This window comes from Lactuca virosa, chromosome 5 (assembly GCF_052849685.1).
Source record: "Lactuca virosa cultivar CGN04683 chromosome 5, Lactuca_virosa_CGN04683_v6, whole genome shotgun sequence".
Classification (NCBI taxonomy): Eukaryota; Viridiplantae; Streptophyta; class Magnoliopsida; order Asterales; family Asteraceae; genus Lactuca; species Lactuca virosa.
This window is the reverse complement of record NC_136430.1, coordinates 380,212,213-380,226,045: the sequence shown is the minus strand read 5'-3', so window position 1 is coordinate 380,226,045 and position 13,833 is coordinate 380,212,213. Positions and strand designations below refer to the sequence as shown.

The 13,833-nt window shown below is 36.4% G+C and overlaps 1 protein-coding gene across 1 annotated transcript; it reads left to right on the top strand.

Annotated features, from left to right (window-relative positions):
- Positions 1-8,671: 8,671 nt before the first annotated feature.
- On the top strand, positions 8,672-12,582 carry LOC145117536 (Metallopeptidase M24 family protein). Its single transcript, XM_079053828.1, has 16 exons — positions 8,672-8,866; positions 8,940-8,989; positions 9,472-9,532; positions 9,639-9,734; positions 9,831-9,980; positions 10,071-10,202; positions 10,360-10,487; positions 10,570-10,612; positions 10,918-11,001; positions 11,150-11,191; positions 11,280-11,350; positions 11,473-11,526; positions 11,610-11,715; positions 11,830-11,898; positions 12,000-12,143; positions 12,264-12,582. Exons 1-16 carry the CDS (start codon positions 8,705-8,707, stop codon positions 12,387-12,389), a joined length of 1,518 nt encoding a protein of 505 aa, XP_078909954.1. The 5' UTR covers positions 8,672-8,704; the 3' UTR covers positions 12,390-12,582.
- The last annotated feature ends 1,251 nt before the right edge of the window (positions 12,583-13,833 follow it).

The following is a 13,833-nucleotide window of genomic DNA, read 5'->3' as shown; positions in this document are numbered from 1 at the left end:
ACTTACTTTCTTGAAGATTTTGAAGAAACTTTGGATGATACTTGAGAGAGAAAGGGTTCTAGACTTGAAATTGTGAAAAAAAAGCTAAAAATGACTAAGTGTCACTTATATAGTCCTTAGGGTTTACGGCCCCAATACCATTTGGGCCGTAAACTCCAAACTCTTGGAGTTTTGGAACTTAAATGTTGCACACTTTACCCTAAAGTATCCTCTCTCCAGTTATCTCTTGAAGTACTAAGCTTTAAAACACTTAAACTGACTCCAAAAAGCTTAAAAGTTAGCAGAAACAATTCTGACTTCTATTGAAGTGAATGGTTGTACAGAATAGAAATTTCGGGTTGTCACATCATCCCCCCGTTAGAAGGAATTTCGTCCCGAAATTTGAGTTTAAGCAAATAAGTAGTTACAAATAACTAAGTAAAAAGACGAGGATATTTCAGTTTCATCTGATCCTCTCGCTCCCAAGTGAATTCAGGTTCTCGCTTGGCGTTCCAGTGAACCTTCACTATCGGGATACGACTTTGTTTCGTTTGCTTGACCTCCCAGTCCATGATCTCTACAGGTTCTTCCACGAAGTTGAGGCTCTCGTTGATATCGATCTTGTCGAGTGGGATTACAAGAGTCTCGTCGGACAGACACTTTTTCAAGTTCGGGACGTGGAAAGTAGAATGTACGGTACTGAGTTCGCGTGGTAAGTTAAGTTTGTAAGCTACAGGGCCGATTCTAGCGAGAATCTCGAAAGGCCCTATGTATCTTGGATTTAGCTTTCCACGCTTTCCAAAGTGTATTAAGCCCTTCCAGGGTGAGACCTTCAATAGAACACGGTCTCCCACCAGGAATTCCAACGGTTTCCTTCGTTTATTTGCATAGCTTTTCTGTCGGTCTCTAGAGGCTTTCAATCGTTCACGAATCTGAACGATCTTCTCTGTCGTTTCCCGAATGATCTCCGGACCCGTGAGAGTGCTTTCAGGAACTCGTCCTTTAGCTAACTGGGGATCACCCACCTCAGCCCAGCACAGAGGGGATCTGCACTTTCGGCCATAGAGGGCCTCGAATGGAGCAGCCTTTATGCTCGTGTGATAACTGTTGTTGTAGGAAAATTCGACAAGGAGTAAATGAGTATCCCATGCATTCCCAAAGTCGATCACACAGGCTCGCAACATATCTTCCAAGGTTTGTATAGTCCTCTCACTTTGTCCGTCGGTCTGTGGATGATAGGTTGTACTCATGTCCAGCCTAGTTCCTAGGGAACTTTGTAGCGACTGCCAGAACCTCGAAGTGAATCTACTATCTCTGTCTGAGATAATGGATATGGGAACACCGTGCAGGCGTACAATCTTCCGAATGTAGGTTCTTGTAAGCTTCTCCCTCTTGCTTGTTTCTTTGATAGGCAGGAAGTGTGCGGACTTGGTCAATCTGTCGACGATGACCCATATGGTATCAAGTCCACCCGTTGTCTTGGGCAACTTGGTTATGAAGTCCATAGTGATCCGCTCCTACTTCCATTCCGGTATCTCCGGCTGCTGTAGTAGACCTGAGGGTTTCTGGTATTCGACCTTGACCTTGGCGCAAGTAAGGCATTTACTCACGAAGGTAGAAATCTCTGCTTTCATGTTAGGCCACCAGTATAGCTTTTTAAGATCCAGATGCATCTTATATGAACCTGGATGGACGGAATAACGAGTGTTGTGCGCCTCTGTCATGACCAAGTCTCTGAAACCACCGTGTTTCGGTGTCCAGATCCGATCCATGAGATAAAAAGCTCCGCCACCCTTGACTTCCAAGTTCTTATCCATCCCTCTCAGGGATTCACTCGCCACATTTTCAGGTTTCAAAGCGTCGAGGTGAGCTTCCTTAATTTGCGTGGACAAGTGTCAATGGATAGTCATAGTCAATGATTTGACTCTACGACCAGAGTATTCTTTCCGACTTAGGGCGTCAGCTACTACGTTGGCTTTACCCGGATGATAACGAATTTCAGATTCGTAGTCACTGAGTAGCTCGACCCACCGTCGTTGTCTCATGTTGAGCTCCCTGTAGTCGATGCACATACGAAACGATCCGTCTTTCTTCATGACGAACAAGACCTGAGTTCCCCAGGGTGAGAAGCTTGGTCTTATAAAGCCCTTGCTGAGCAGTTCGTTAAGTTGATCGGACAGTTCCTGCATCTATGTAGGTGTTAGATGATAGGGCGATTTGGCTACTGGGGTATCCCCTGGAACTAAGTCGATCCTAAATTCGACTTGACGTTGCAGAGGTAATCCTGGGAGTTTTCTGTTCTATCTGAATCTATTGTCTCGATCGGTGAGAAGGCATTTGATTGGATTCTAAGTTTATCCGCATGGCAGTACGATCACTCGTAGTCTTGGGCAGTCTCTGTCCTAAAGTTAATATCAGAAGTCATATTTGGTTCATCAATCACAGCTTCGTGTATACGGGTCGTATATAATTAAGACTGAAAAGGCAGTCGAATAAATGATTCTTCTTTAAGCTCACATCCAAACAAGGAAAAGAAGTTAAAGCGGAATCATCAATTCTAAGCCTGTAGAACCTTGATTATATACCACCCTTGCGTATACCTTCTCCAGCGATAGATCAACCGTATGGGTCTTCGGGTTGAACTTGACGTATTGTACGAGTGGTACTCCGGGGAGGTTTGCTGAGGTGTCTTCGGGAAGGATACGAAACATAAGGTACTCTCTGCATGAGTACCTCGGAGTTCTGGAATGACGGCTTCGCTAGAAAGGCGACTTCGGAGAAAAGAATTTACGCATGAAACTGGTATTGTGAGGGTCGAATTTGCTCAAGTTATATGAAAATATCGGACTACTCGGAATAAGAGGCATTAGACTTAGTTCATAAAGGTGTTACAAACTAAACATGACAGTGCAACTTTTAACAGAGTTTCAGTACTTTAATTTACTACTGGAATACGACTGCGAACAAGGTATACTACAAAAGCAAGTATACGCAGCACGAGAGCCCCTTGACTGACGGAATCTCGCAAAAGGTAAGACTCTAGTTGCACTAGTGTTTAACAGTTTATAAGTCTATTATAATGAAATGCCCTAGTATTTCAACGTGGGTCCGGAGTAGTCTCTCCTGCAGCAGTGATCCTTAGAATCTTCCCGTCTGCGCCAGAGTTCTTTGTTATTGGACAATCCTTCCTGAGATGTCCTATCTCACCGCATAAATGACAAATCGGGCTTGCCCCAGCATCGGTGGTGGAAGTGAAGTGTCGTGTCGGAGTTATGTGGACACGGTTGCTTTCGTTGATCTCCCCTTTTGGACAATTCCTATAATAGTGTCCTGCCTCACCACAACTATAACAAACTTGGCTGGCTCCTGTAGTGGAGGTGGTTCTACAGAAACGAGCAATGTGCCCTATTTTGCTGCAATTGATGCATTGCAATACCCGGCAAGCTCCATTATGATGATAGTTACACTTGTTACACTTCAGGAGTGTTCCCTCATACCGCTTGACCGGTGCTGAGGTGGCAGGGGTCGCCACTGGTTGCTGTTGCATGGCAAGCCTTTGAAATCGCTTGCGTTCCTGTTGGGCTTGACGCTTTCGTTTCTTAAAACTCTGAGTTGTGGCCTTGGGTGTTCGTAACAGTTATCATTCGTTGATTTTCCGGGTGGTTATAACAATGTGAACTGTCAACACCTTTTACAGCCTTGCTTTCGTTACTAGTGTTGAGGTGTGCAAGGACAGCTGTCACGGCAGCTGATACCGCTGCTTGGAAGGTGGCAGCGTCTATATGAAGGATCGGGGTTGTGTCGTTCGGCGGATTACCTCTAGGTGACGACATGATTCTGCTATTTGACAAGAAAGGAGTTTGTGAGTGATTATGGTCGGCCCTAGATGTATTCTACTCAATCATGTAATTGTAAAGTTTCTGTTTTGTTAAACTGTTCTCGATGGTTTGACCTACATCCCTATGATGCAGTACTGGAAAAGAGTTGAAGTAAGTTCATAGAATGTTTACTAGACAATTGCTATTTTGAACTAGACTATCATTGGTTGGTGGATAACCGGATCCAACCTCTGACAAGAATTGGAAGAAATCATTGAGCTAATTCACCATAGCTCAATAATTTGACGAAGTGAGTGTTTAGATAGGATTCTAATGATAGCAAAACGAAAGTATTTGAACAAGGATTGGCACAGAAATTAGCCGACTGTCAATATCATTTTAAGATGTAATACGCTTGGAAAAATGACCTTGGAGTAGGTCTTACATCATATCCGAAGTAGAAGAGTTTTGACGGCATACTGGCCTAACTAGAAAGTGCTTACAGTACAGAGTTAGTTACATAGAAAAGAGCTACTTGGAGCACAGATAGGAAGACTATTCTTTCAACCAAGGAAAGAAAGGTAGAATATCTCCTACTGGTGATGGTTATCCCTTGGGTGAACCCTTAGTTCAGCCAGCTGACGCTCCATATCAAGTAGGTGCCTTTCGTACACCCTTTGGCGTACTCGGAGCTCTATGACTTCAGCTCGAGTTTCAGCTAGCTCTTGCTGCAGGGTCTCATGATCTCCCCTAGACCTCTCACGAGCATCTTCTAGACGAATGGTACGGATGGTATGCATTCTCGCATTGGCGTCAACTTCCGTGATTCGATGGAGGGCTGTCCTGCCCTGAATCTCGTTTCGGGCCACTCTGCGGACCAGGATTGGCAAGACTCTGTCTGCTGAGCCTCCTTCGCCCAGGTCATAAAAGCTTTGGTCCCCGTTGAATGGCATGGGCTGATCCTGCTCTTGGCTCCATGTTTCCAAGCTTTCCACCCATGGAGGCGTCGGGCCTTGAAAAGTCGGACGAGGGTTAGGATTTGGGATAGGAGCCACCGGGGGTAGGTTCTCAACTTCAGGCTCGGAGTCAGAACCATCTGCAAAGCCTTCAGCCTGGTGATCATCCACAGGGATTGGGTGATCATTTTCTGGCTCTGCTTCAAACCCTCCTCCATTACCTTGGTTAGGGAAGTACAAGTTGCCGTGGGGATGGAATTCAACCATGTTATCTACGCGAGAAAAGGGATATAAGAATTAAGCACATAAGTAGTTTATAGTAATACAAAATACTCCTATAGTATTTTAGGTTTATGTTTTGTTCTAAGGTTTTCGTTATGGTATTGTTGGTAAGTTTTTAGACTTGTTGCAACCTCACAACCACACTTAGGCACATGCTAGTCACTCCTCGGATAATATAGTTGATCAGGCTATATCTTCCCAGATTTGACTATATGTCTCTAAGTCTACTTGTGATGCCCAACAATCGTAATACTTTTGTTCTGTCCTAGTGACACTTATTTTAGTATGAATGCAGGTATGTATACTTGGTTAAATATTTTATTATTTAAAAGTATAAACTATTTATCAGAGTATTTTTAAATCCCGCTGTGTTTATAGTTTGTATATCTTTTATGGGTTGATATACTCGATTCACTATAAACAATGCTCTGATACCAATCTGTCACACCCCAAAACCGGAACGGCGGAATCGTTCGGGGGTGGAGGACGTCATGTTCAGTTTCACAACAATGCATAGTAGTAAACAAGCAACAACATCATCCATTGCATTAATAATACAATTTAATACTAGTGTGTTTTGTGAAGTGTAATAAACACCAAAAATATAAATCAAAATAAAAGATGAGTCTTGAACGAGCTCCATCTTCTCAAAACCTGGCATCGGTACCTGCCTACTGGTGACCTGAGAATACAAGTTATTTTGAAAGAGTTGATCAGCTTTAAAGTTGGTGAGATCATAAGTATTTTAGTGTCATTGTTTGTAAGAAAATGTTTGTAAGTATGCGATGTGTAAGTTTGTAAAAGTTTGTGAATGTTTGTAAAATGTTTGAATCTCCTAGAAAACCCTATGTTTTTCTACTAAGCATTCCTTAAAAGGGTGTAGATACCTTCCCTATCACAACGCGTTTTAAAGACGTGAGTGCAACATATCCCATAAGAACTCTACAATTAAGCGTGCCCAGGCAAGAGCAATTCAGGGATGGGTGACCCCCTGGGAAGTTTTCGTGCCAGAAGCCCAAAGCGGACAATATTGTGATACATGCCAAGGGGATGTTTTAAATGGTATCAGAGCTGGGGCACGGTTCGATGTGTTCAACGGGGACGTCAAACCCTATAATGGGGGGTGAAGGTGGGTAGCACCCGATCTCACATCAGCTTGGAAGGAGAACAAAACATTTCTTTATAAGGGGTATGGATACCTTCCTTGTCACAACATTTTTTAAAGCCGTAAGGGCGGCAGATCCCATAAGAACTTCGCAGTTAAGCGTGCCCGGGCGAGAACAATTCAGGGATGGGTGACCCCCTGGGAAGTTTCGTGCCGGGAGCCCAAAGCGGACAATATTGTGATACGTTCCAGATGGGGATGTTACATATTACTAAAAACTATTTCAATTAAGGCATTAAATATCAGCCATTAATATAAATCCGATTATATTATTAAATCATTAATATATATCCATTTTTATTAGAAAACCATTAATACCAAAAAATCAGATTCAAATTATCACATACATATACGATTTATCCTTGAATCTGCGGTTCACACTTATTTCCAATCGTTGTTTTTCTTCAAACTTTCTCCTACAACATCATTCCTATTGCTTATAACTTCCAACATCATTCTCTGCTTCAAACTTTCGATGTTGTGCACTAGAAGGTCAATACATTCTTTCGCTTTTTATATTTTTTTCGATTATTTTTTTGTTCTTGTATCAAATGTATGTATTCATATATTTCGATTTTCTTTGTCACAAATTACATGAAATCGATTAACTACTTTTCTGAAACTTTTCAAATAAACAAGAAAATATATTACGTAGCTTTAATCTAGAAAAAATAATAATGTATTTTGACGGAAGCTAGTTAAAACACGTTAAAACAAAGTACTTTGATGGAATGACAAATGCACCCCTACCTATTTTTATGTTCATGGTAATCAATTTCTTTGTGTATTCATTTAGCATGATAGTTCCATTTTTTATCCGAATGGTAAATCATTAATTTAGTATGTACAATGTTCAATAGAAGGGTAAATCAGTAATTTATATTAAACATGGATCAAATCGTGAGCTGCTACTATTTCTGTTTGTTTGATTATCTCAACCTGGTTACTGTTTTTTATTGTATATAATATCTTAAATTGGTGGCTGAATTATAGGAATTGCAATCTTGATATAGAACTCATATAATCTGCTAAGATAAATATATGGTAATACCGAATGTAAAATGGAGGATAAGGGTATAATAGGAATAAAGAGATATTTTTTAGTGTTTGAATGTAAATTAATATCATAATATGATGGTTGAATTACAACAATTATAACTTTAAATTCAAATCATAACTAAAGGGTATTGATATTGTTGGATGATTTTTTTTAAAAATGTTAAGTATGATTATAAGGTTTAGGGGCAGAAATGAAATTTTATTTAGGATAAAATAAAGAAGAAAAATTCGAATTTACCTTTTGAAGGTATCAATAAACTCTTAAATTTATGCGATATATTTTAATTTGATTGCAAATTAGGTGTAGGAAACCTTTAAGTAAGGAAATATAAGGGCAAAAGGGTAATTCGACTTAGGGAACTAGAAAAGCATCGGGTTGAAAAAGCAATTCAGCAATAGATATTGAGATGACACGTGTACTAAAGTGATTCTTTTAGCATGATACTTCCATTTTTTATCCGAAGGGTAAATCATTAATTTAGTATGGATAATGTTTATTAGAAGGGTAAATCGGTAATTTAATTTAAAAATGGATCAAATCGGTTGCCGTTGGTATTTCTGTGTGTTTGATTATCTCAACTTAGTTATTGTTTTTGACCTTATTGTCGAATATAATAACTGTTAAACCATTTTTAGGAATGTACTTTTAAAGTACATTGTTATATCATTTTTAATAGTAACATGTGATTTTTTCGTGTTTTAAATCTCTCTTTTAACAATTATGTCTTTTGACATTTTCAATGAGTTACGGCAATATCTAGATCGAGCAAACATAACTGTTTTTATATTTATTGGTTCCCTTCTTTATATTTAATATTGTGAGGGGTTTATGTAGTTCATTTTGAATGAACATAAATAAGTTGCTATTTTTTGAAATAAACAGTTCTACTTCGCAATATAACCATAAATTAACAATGTATTTTGAAAGTATATTGTCAAATGTTGGATTATACTTACGTAGACCCGCTTTCATGCATGACCAGCTATATGTAGTTGTTTCTCGTGTCACAAGTAAAAAAAGTTTGAAGGTACTCATATGTGACGAGAAAGGTCGTTCAACTAATAAAACAAAAAATATTGTCTACAAAGAAATCATTCAACAACTATATACATTTATCGATTTCAGTGTATTTTTTATACATTTCAATAATACCAATAACCCTAATTTTTTTATAATTATTCTGCAATATCTATATACATTTTGTATTTTATTTATGCGTTCCCATCTTTTAACCTTGGTCGTAATCTAGTTATATCCTATATAATAAACAACCCTTAAGCATAAGCCTATACAGCATCCGATTTGGGCCAATGGTTTGGGCTTCTAGTTAAACTTAATAGCGATGAGCCGAGCGAGGACAATGTTGTAGCTAATGCATTAACAGTTGTACTGTAAGCGATTAGTATAATAAGTTCAGTAGAGTGTGGATTAAGGACACTCGTCAATGGCGACGATCGCTATGGATTCTTCTTCTTCGTCTTTGCTGTATCCTCCACCCGAGGTCCCGAAAAAGCTTCACGATGAAAATAGACAAAAACTGTTGAAACACCTCCGAGAAAACCTAGATTCATCCTCTCGTCCTTTACACGGATTCGTACTTCTTCAGGTAAAATAATTACATCGGGTTTAGCTAAACTGGTTTTGATGATATTTTTTTGTATAATCGTTTTATTGCTCAGGGTGGAGAGGAGCAAACTCGTTACTGCACTGATCATGAAGATCTTTTTAGGTATTTCCGGCGATTACCTTGTACAATTCATTCGTGCAATTGAATATATTTAAATTAGATGATATGATTTGAAATCCAAACGAAACAATCTCTGTTTCTTTGTTGTACAACTGTATGCTATCTATATAAGAACCAGAACGTGGTACGCTGCAATGAATTGTGGATGGAGAAATTTCCCTGTCAATCCGTGGATTTTGGTATTTCTATAAGTTAGGCTATAGAAAAAGGGTTGTGGAATATAACCTTAATTTCATTATTAAAAGAGAACTTGAATGAGTGAGCATCATCAGGGAGAGTTGGCCTACCTCTTGAAAGCAGACTGTTACCTATTCTGTAACTTGAATGATTATATTTTACTATTTTTGTAGTCATATAGTCCTGTTAAGCCATAGAGATTGATGTGTTGTATTGCTTTTTAAGATGATTTATATATCAATGTGTATACTTCAGTTATTTACTAATGGTATCCAACTTCCTTCCAGGCAGGAAAGTTATTTTGCATATCTTTTTGGAGTGCGGGAACCTGGTTTTTATGGAGCCATTGTGAGTCCCTTCTGTTTTCATGTCATATTTTAATATATATATTTTTTGTGATTAGTTATGTAATCTTTTTCTATTGCTACTCATTCTTTTTGTTTTGCTGGTGTAGGATGTAAATACAGGGAATTCAATCCTTTTTGCTCCAAGATTGCCCTCTGAGTATGCTGTTTGGATGGGTGAAATAAAGCCATTATCCCATTTCAAAGTAATTTTCATTAATCCTATCTAATACAGAAGAGTCTCATTGTATTGCCTATTTTAGTCTTTTAGCAAATTAACCTGTTTAATCTGTAACATGCAGGAAGTATACACAGTTACCATGGTCCATTATACTGATGAGATTACAGAAGTCCTTAATAATCAATATCATGTATCTGGAAAACCCTTGTTGTTTCTTCTACATGGGTTGAATACAGATAGCAAAAACTTCTGTAAACCAGCAACATTTGAGGTACCTGTAAATGTGATTGCATTTTTCTCTTTCTAACCTTCAATTACTGATACTATATTCTCATAATACTTTTTCTTTTTGTTACTTCAGGGTATTGAGAAATTTGAGACAGATCTTAAGACCTTGCACCCTATTTTGACTGAATGCCGTGTTTTGAAGTCAAAATTGGAGCTTTCTGTGATCCAGTATGCCAATGATATAAGTTCTGAAGCTCACATTGAGGTAGATATCATTCCACTATGTAATGACTAAACTGAAATTAGCTCATTACTAAATAATCTTCAGTTTCCTCTTATTTAATCAGTGCATATTATAACATTATAAGTTGCTTGTATATGGTGATGTCATCTTTTGGTAATATTTACTAACTTTTGCGTAGGTGATGAGGAAAACAAAACCAGAAATGAAGGAGTATCAGATGGAAAGCATATTTCTTCACCACACATACTACTATGGTAGCTGTAGGCATTGTTCCTATACTTGTATTTGTGCAACTGGTGATAACAGGTGATCATTTTTTCCTTCTTGGATTTCACTCTTTCATATATGTTTGTTTATTAGCTTTTATTTATTTTTTTTCATCCTGCAGTTCTGTTCTTCATTATGGGCATGCAGCAGCTCCAAATGACAGGGTACAATTAATTTTACTTCTTTTATTATATAGAAGTTTATTTAGTGAATTCTTTTGGTTTATTGTTTAGAAGAACTTCATAATTTTTCAACCCAACACCAAAACTCGTTTTTTACACTAAATTTTAATCTTTACGTTTCGAATTTATGTAAGAGCTTCACCTTTTAATAATTAGAAAGGCAATGACATTTCAAAATAAAACACACAATTGATATCATATTCATATCAATATCATAAATGTATAAAATTTTTGTTTTAATAATATGTTAGTTAATGTGAATAATATGTTTTACTTATATTATGCAGACATTGCGCGATGGGGATATGGCATTATTGGATATGGGAGCTGAATTCCATTTTTATGGTTCTGACATAACTTGCTCCTTTCCAGTAAGTATATATATATATATATATATATATATATATATATATATATATATATATATATATATATATAATATAGGCAATAGGATGCTTCTCAATTCTCATTAATTCCAACTTGTTGATTGTTTTGTGACATATGTAATGATGCATGAAGGTGAATGGGAAATTTACAAGTAATCAACGTCTTATTTATAACGTAAGGCCTTTTTGTTTTTATCTTTTGAAAAAACTGCGATCTTTCAGTGTGTATCAACATATGCTTTGACTTTTTGACTTTTTTCCAGGCTGTTCTTGATGCTCATGATGATGTTATATCTACCATGAAGCCGGGAGTAAACTGGGTAGATATGCACAAGTAAGATTGTTACAGGACTCCATTGATTGAAATAGCAACATACTTTCACTTATTTTATATTTATTTTTTTTGAAGTATAATGTCTTAATAGGAAAAAATGTTTTCATTTTTTCTTTTATCAGATTGGCAGAGAAAACTATTCTTGAGTCACTGAAGAAAGGATCCCTCCTTGTTGGGTATTGTTTGTTTTCCTTGGCACATTTATATAATAATCGAATAAATATAAATAACTTATTAATCAAGTATTTTATTGATATAGTGATGTTGATGAAATGATGGTTGAAAGATTGGGTTCTGTTTTCATGCCACATGGTCTGGGACACCTCATGGGACTTGATACACACGATCCTGGTGGCTATTTAAAGGTCAATTTTAATTGGTCAAAATTGGTTGATGAATGATGATTCTTAAATATTATTAAGACACCAATCATATATATATATATATATATATATATATATATATATATATATATACAGGGGGCTGAAAGACCCAAAGAAGCAGGACTAAGGTCCCTACGCACAAGCAGAGATCTTATGGAGGGAATGGTTTGTTTGTGTTCACACTAAACTTTAAAGTTTAAACTTTTATTTATTTATTTATTTATAATAAAATGGTGAAAGTAGGTTAATGTTATGGTTTTGTGTAGGTGATAACAGTTGAACCTGGATGCTATTTCATTGATGCATTGCTGATTCCAGCCATAGATTCCTTGAAAACATCAAAGTTCTTTAACCGTGAAGCAATCACCAAGTTTAGAGGATTTGGTGGAGTTCGTATCGAGAGTGATCTGGTAAATAAAATTAAAATACCTTCCTTCCAATTTTTCATCTTCATGTTTCATGTGTATGTTAATTTATTATAAGTTTATAACATATATTTTTAATTGTTTATTTGTTGTGTGGTGTTGCAGTATGTTACCTCGGATGGTTGTGTGAACATGACGAAAGTTCCTAGAAAAATCGAGGATGTAGAAGCTGTGATGGGTGGTGCACCATGGCCAGTCAAAAAATCGGTATTTGAAAATGGAGGATCTTAGATTAGATTAGATAATAAACTAAACTAGTTATATAACATATATGTTACTAAAATTTAAAAATGATCTTCAAACTATGTTTTTAAAATTAAAATTGTTTGATATGTCTTTTACTAGGTCTGGTATGAGGTATGAGACTGAGTCTAACTCGGTCAAATTCAGAAAATTCAATTTAGAAGTATTTGATTTGGTCCTATAGCCTATGATATGCCATTTCTTGTCTTTGGGCACACCAAATACTTTTAATTGTGCTTGCTTTTGAAATACAGTGAAACATAAAGGGGCAACTTGTTTATCGTTTTCAATATTGAAAATATGTGAAGTGTAAACTACTAATGTTGATTGTCTTTGTAAAGGAAATTGAAAACTAGTAACATTGTTAGTCTAATATTAACGGGGTTGAAAGGCACGGAAACAAAAAGGATACAACTTGTTCCTCAATAAAACCAACTATACTTTTATGAAACATGTAATTGTAAAATACTAGTACTTTTGTAAGGGAGGTTGAAGGGCCATTTAGACATTGTTAGTCTATATTCAGGGAAAATGATTTTGATAGGGTAATAAATTATTAATTCTATAAATATCTAGTCATTTATTGCTTTTTATATGACATATCAAACTTATATTTGTTATCTAAGCAATACAATTTTAACCAGGTCTAACCACTTTAATGTTCAAAAACACCATTAAAGTTACATTTATACAAGATTTACTATTGAACTAAGAACCATTTCAGGCTAGGGGTGGGAATCGGTTCGGTTTTTTGGTTTTTCGGTTTTCTCGAATCGGTTTCTTCGAATTGAAATATTTTTTTGTCCAATTCGAAAACCGAACCAAATCGAATTCAAATTCTCTACACCAAACCGAAAACCAAATTCTAATTCGGTTTGGTTCGGTTTGAAAACCGAAGAAACCAAATATTAACTTAAAAATTTTCAAACATAAATTAAAATATTTTTAACATAGAAACATAAAGTTGCAAACAGAAAGATCTAAAGTTTCATACCAAATGATCAAGACAGTAAATGGATTAAAATGATTTATATTTTATAATTAATACTTTTATTTAATATAAAATATAAAATATATTTTTTAATTAATTGATTTATGAAATTCGGTTTTCCGGTTCGGTTTGGTTTAAACTTTATGAGACCGAAACTCGAACCAAAAACCAAATTTACAATTCGGTTTGATCTCAAACCAAACCAAAAACCGAATTTGAATATGGTTCGGTCTGAAATCGATTTCGGTTCGATTTGGTTTTCGGGTTTTTTTGGTTCCGGACCAAATAATTTTCACCCCTATTTCAGGCCATAATTATTTTTCTGATTATTTTTTGTGCAACAAAATCCCAAAGAAGAAAGAAAACACGTTTCTACATGTTTATTTCTACATGTTTATTTTTTAAAAATATTGCAAAACGTATATTCTTCTTTTCTCTAGT

Excerpts from the sequence above, each read along its gene's own strand:
- LOC145117536 (XM_079053828.1), top strand. The coding sequence starts at position 8,705 with ATGGCGACGATCGCTATGGATTCTTCTTCTTCGTCTTTGCTGTATCCT. Across the intron at positions 11,002-11,149 it reads ACATAACTTGCTCCTTTCCA|GTGAATGGGAAATTTACAAG; the intron begins GTAAGTATATAT and ends TGATGCATGAAG. Across the intron at positions 11,899-11,999 it reads GAGATCTTATGGAGGGAATG|GTGATAACAGTTGAACCTGG; the intron begins GTTTGTTTGTGT and ends GGTTTTGTGTAG.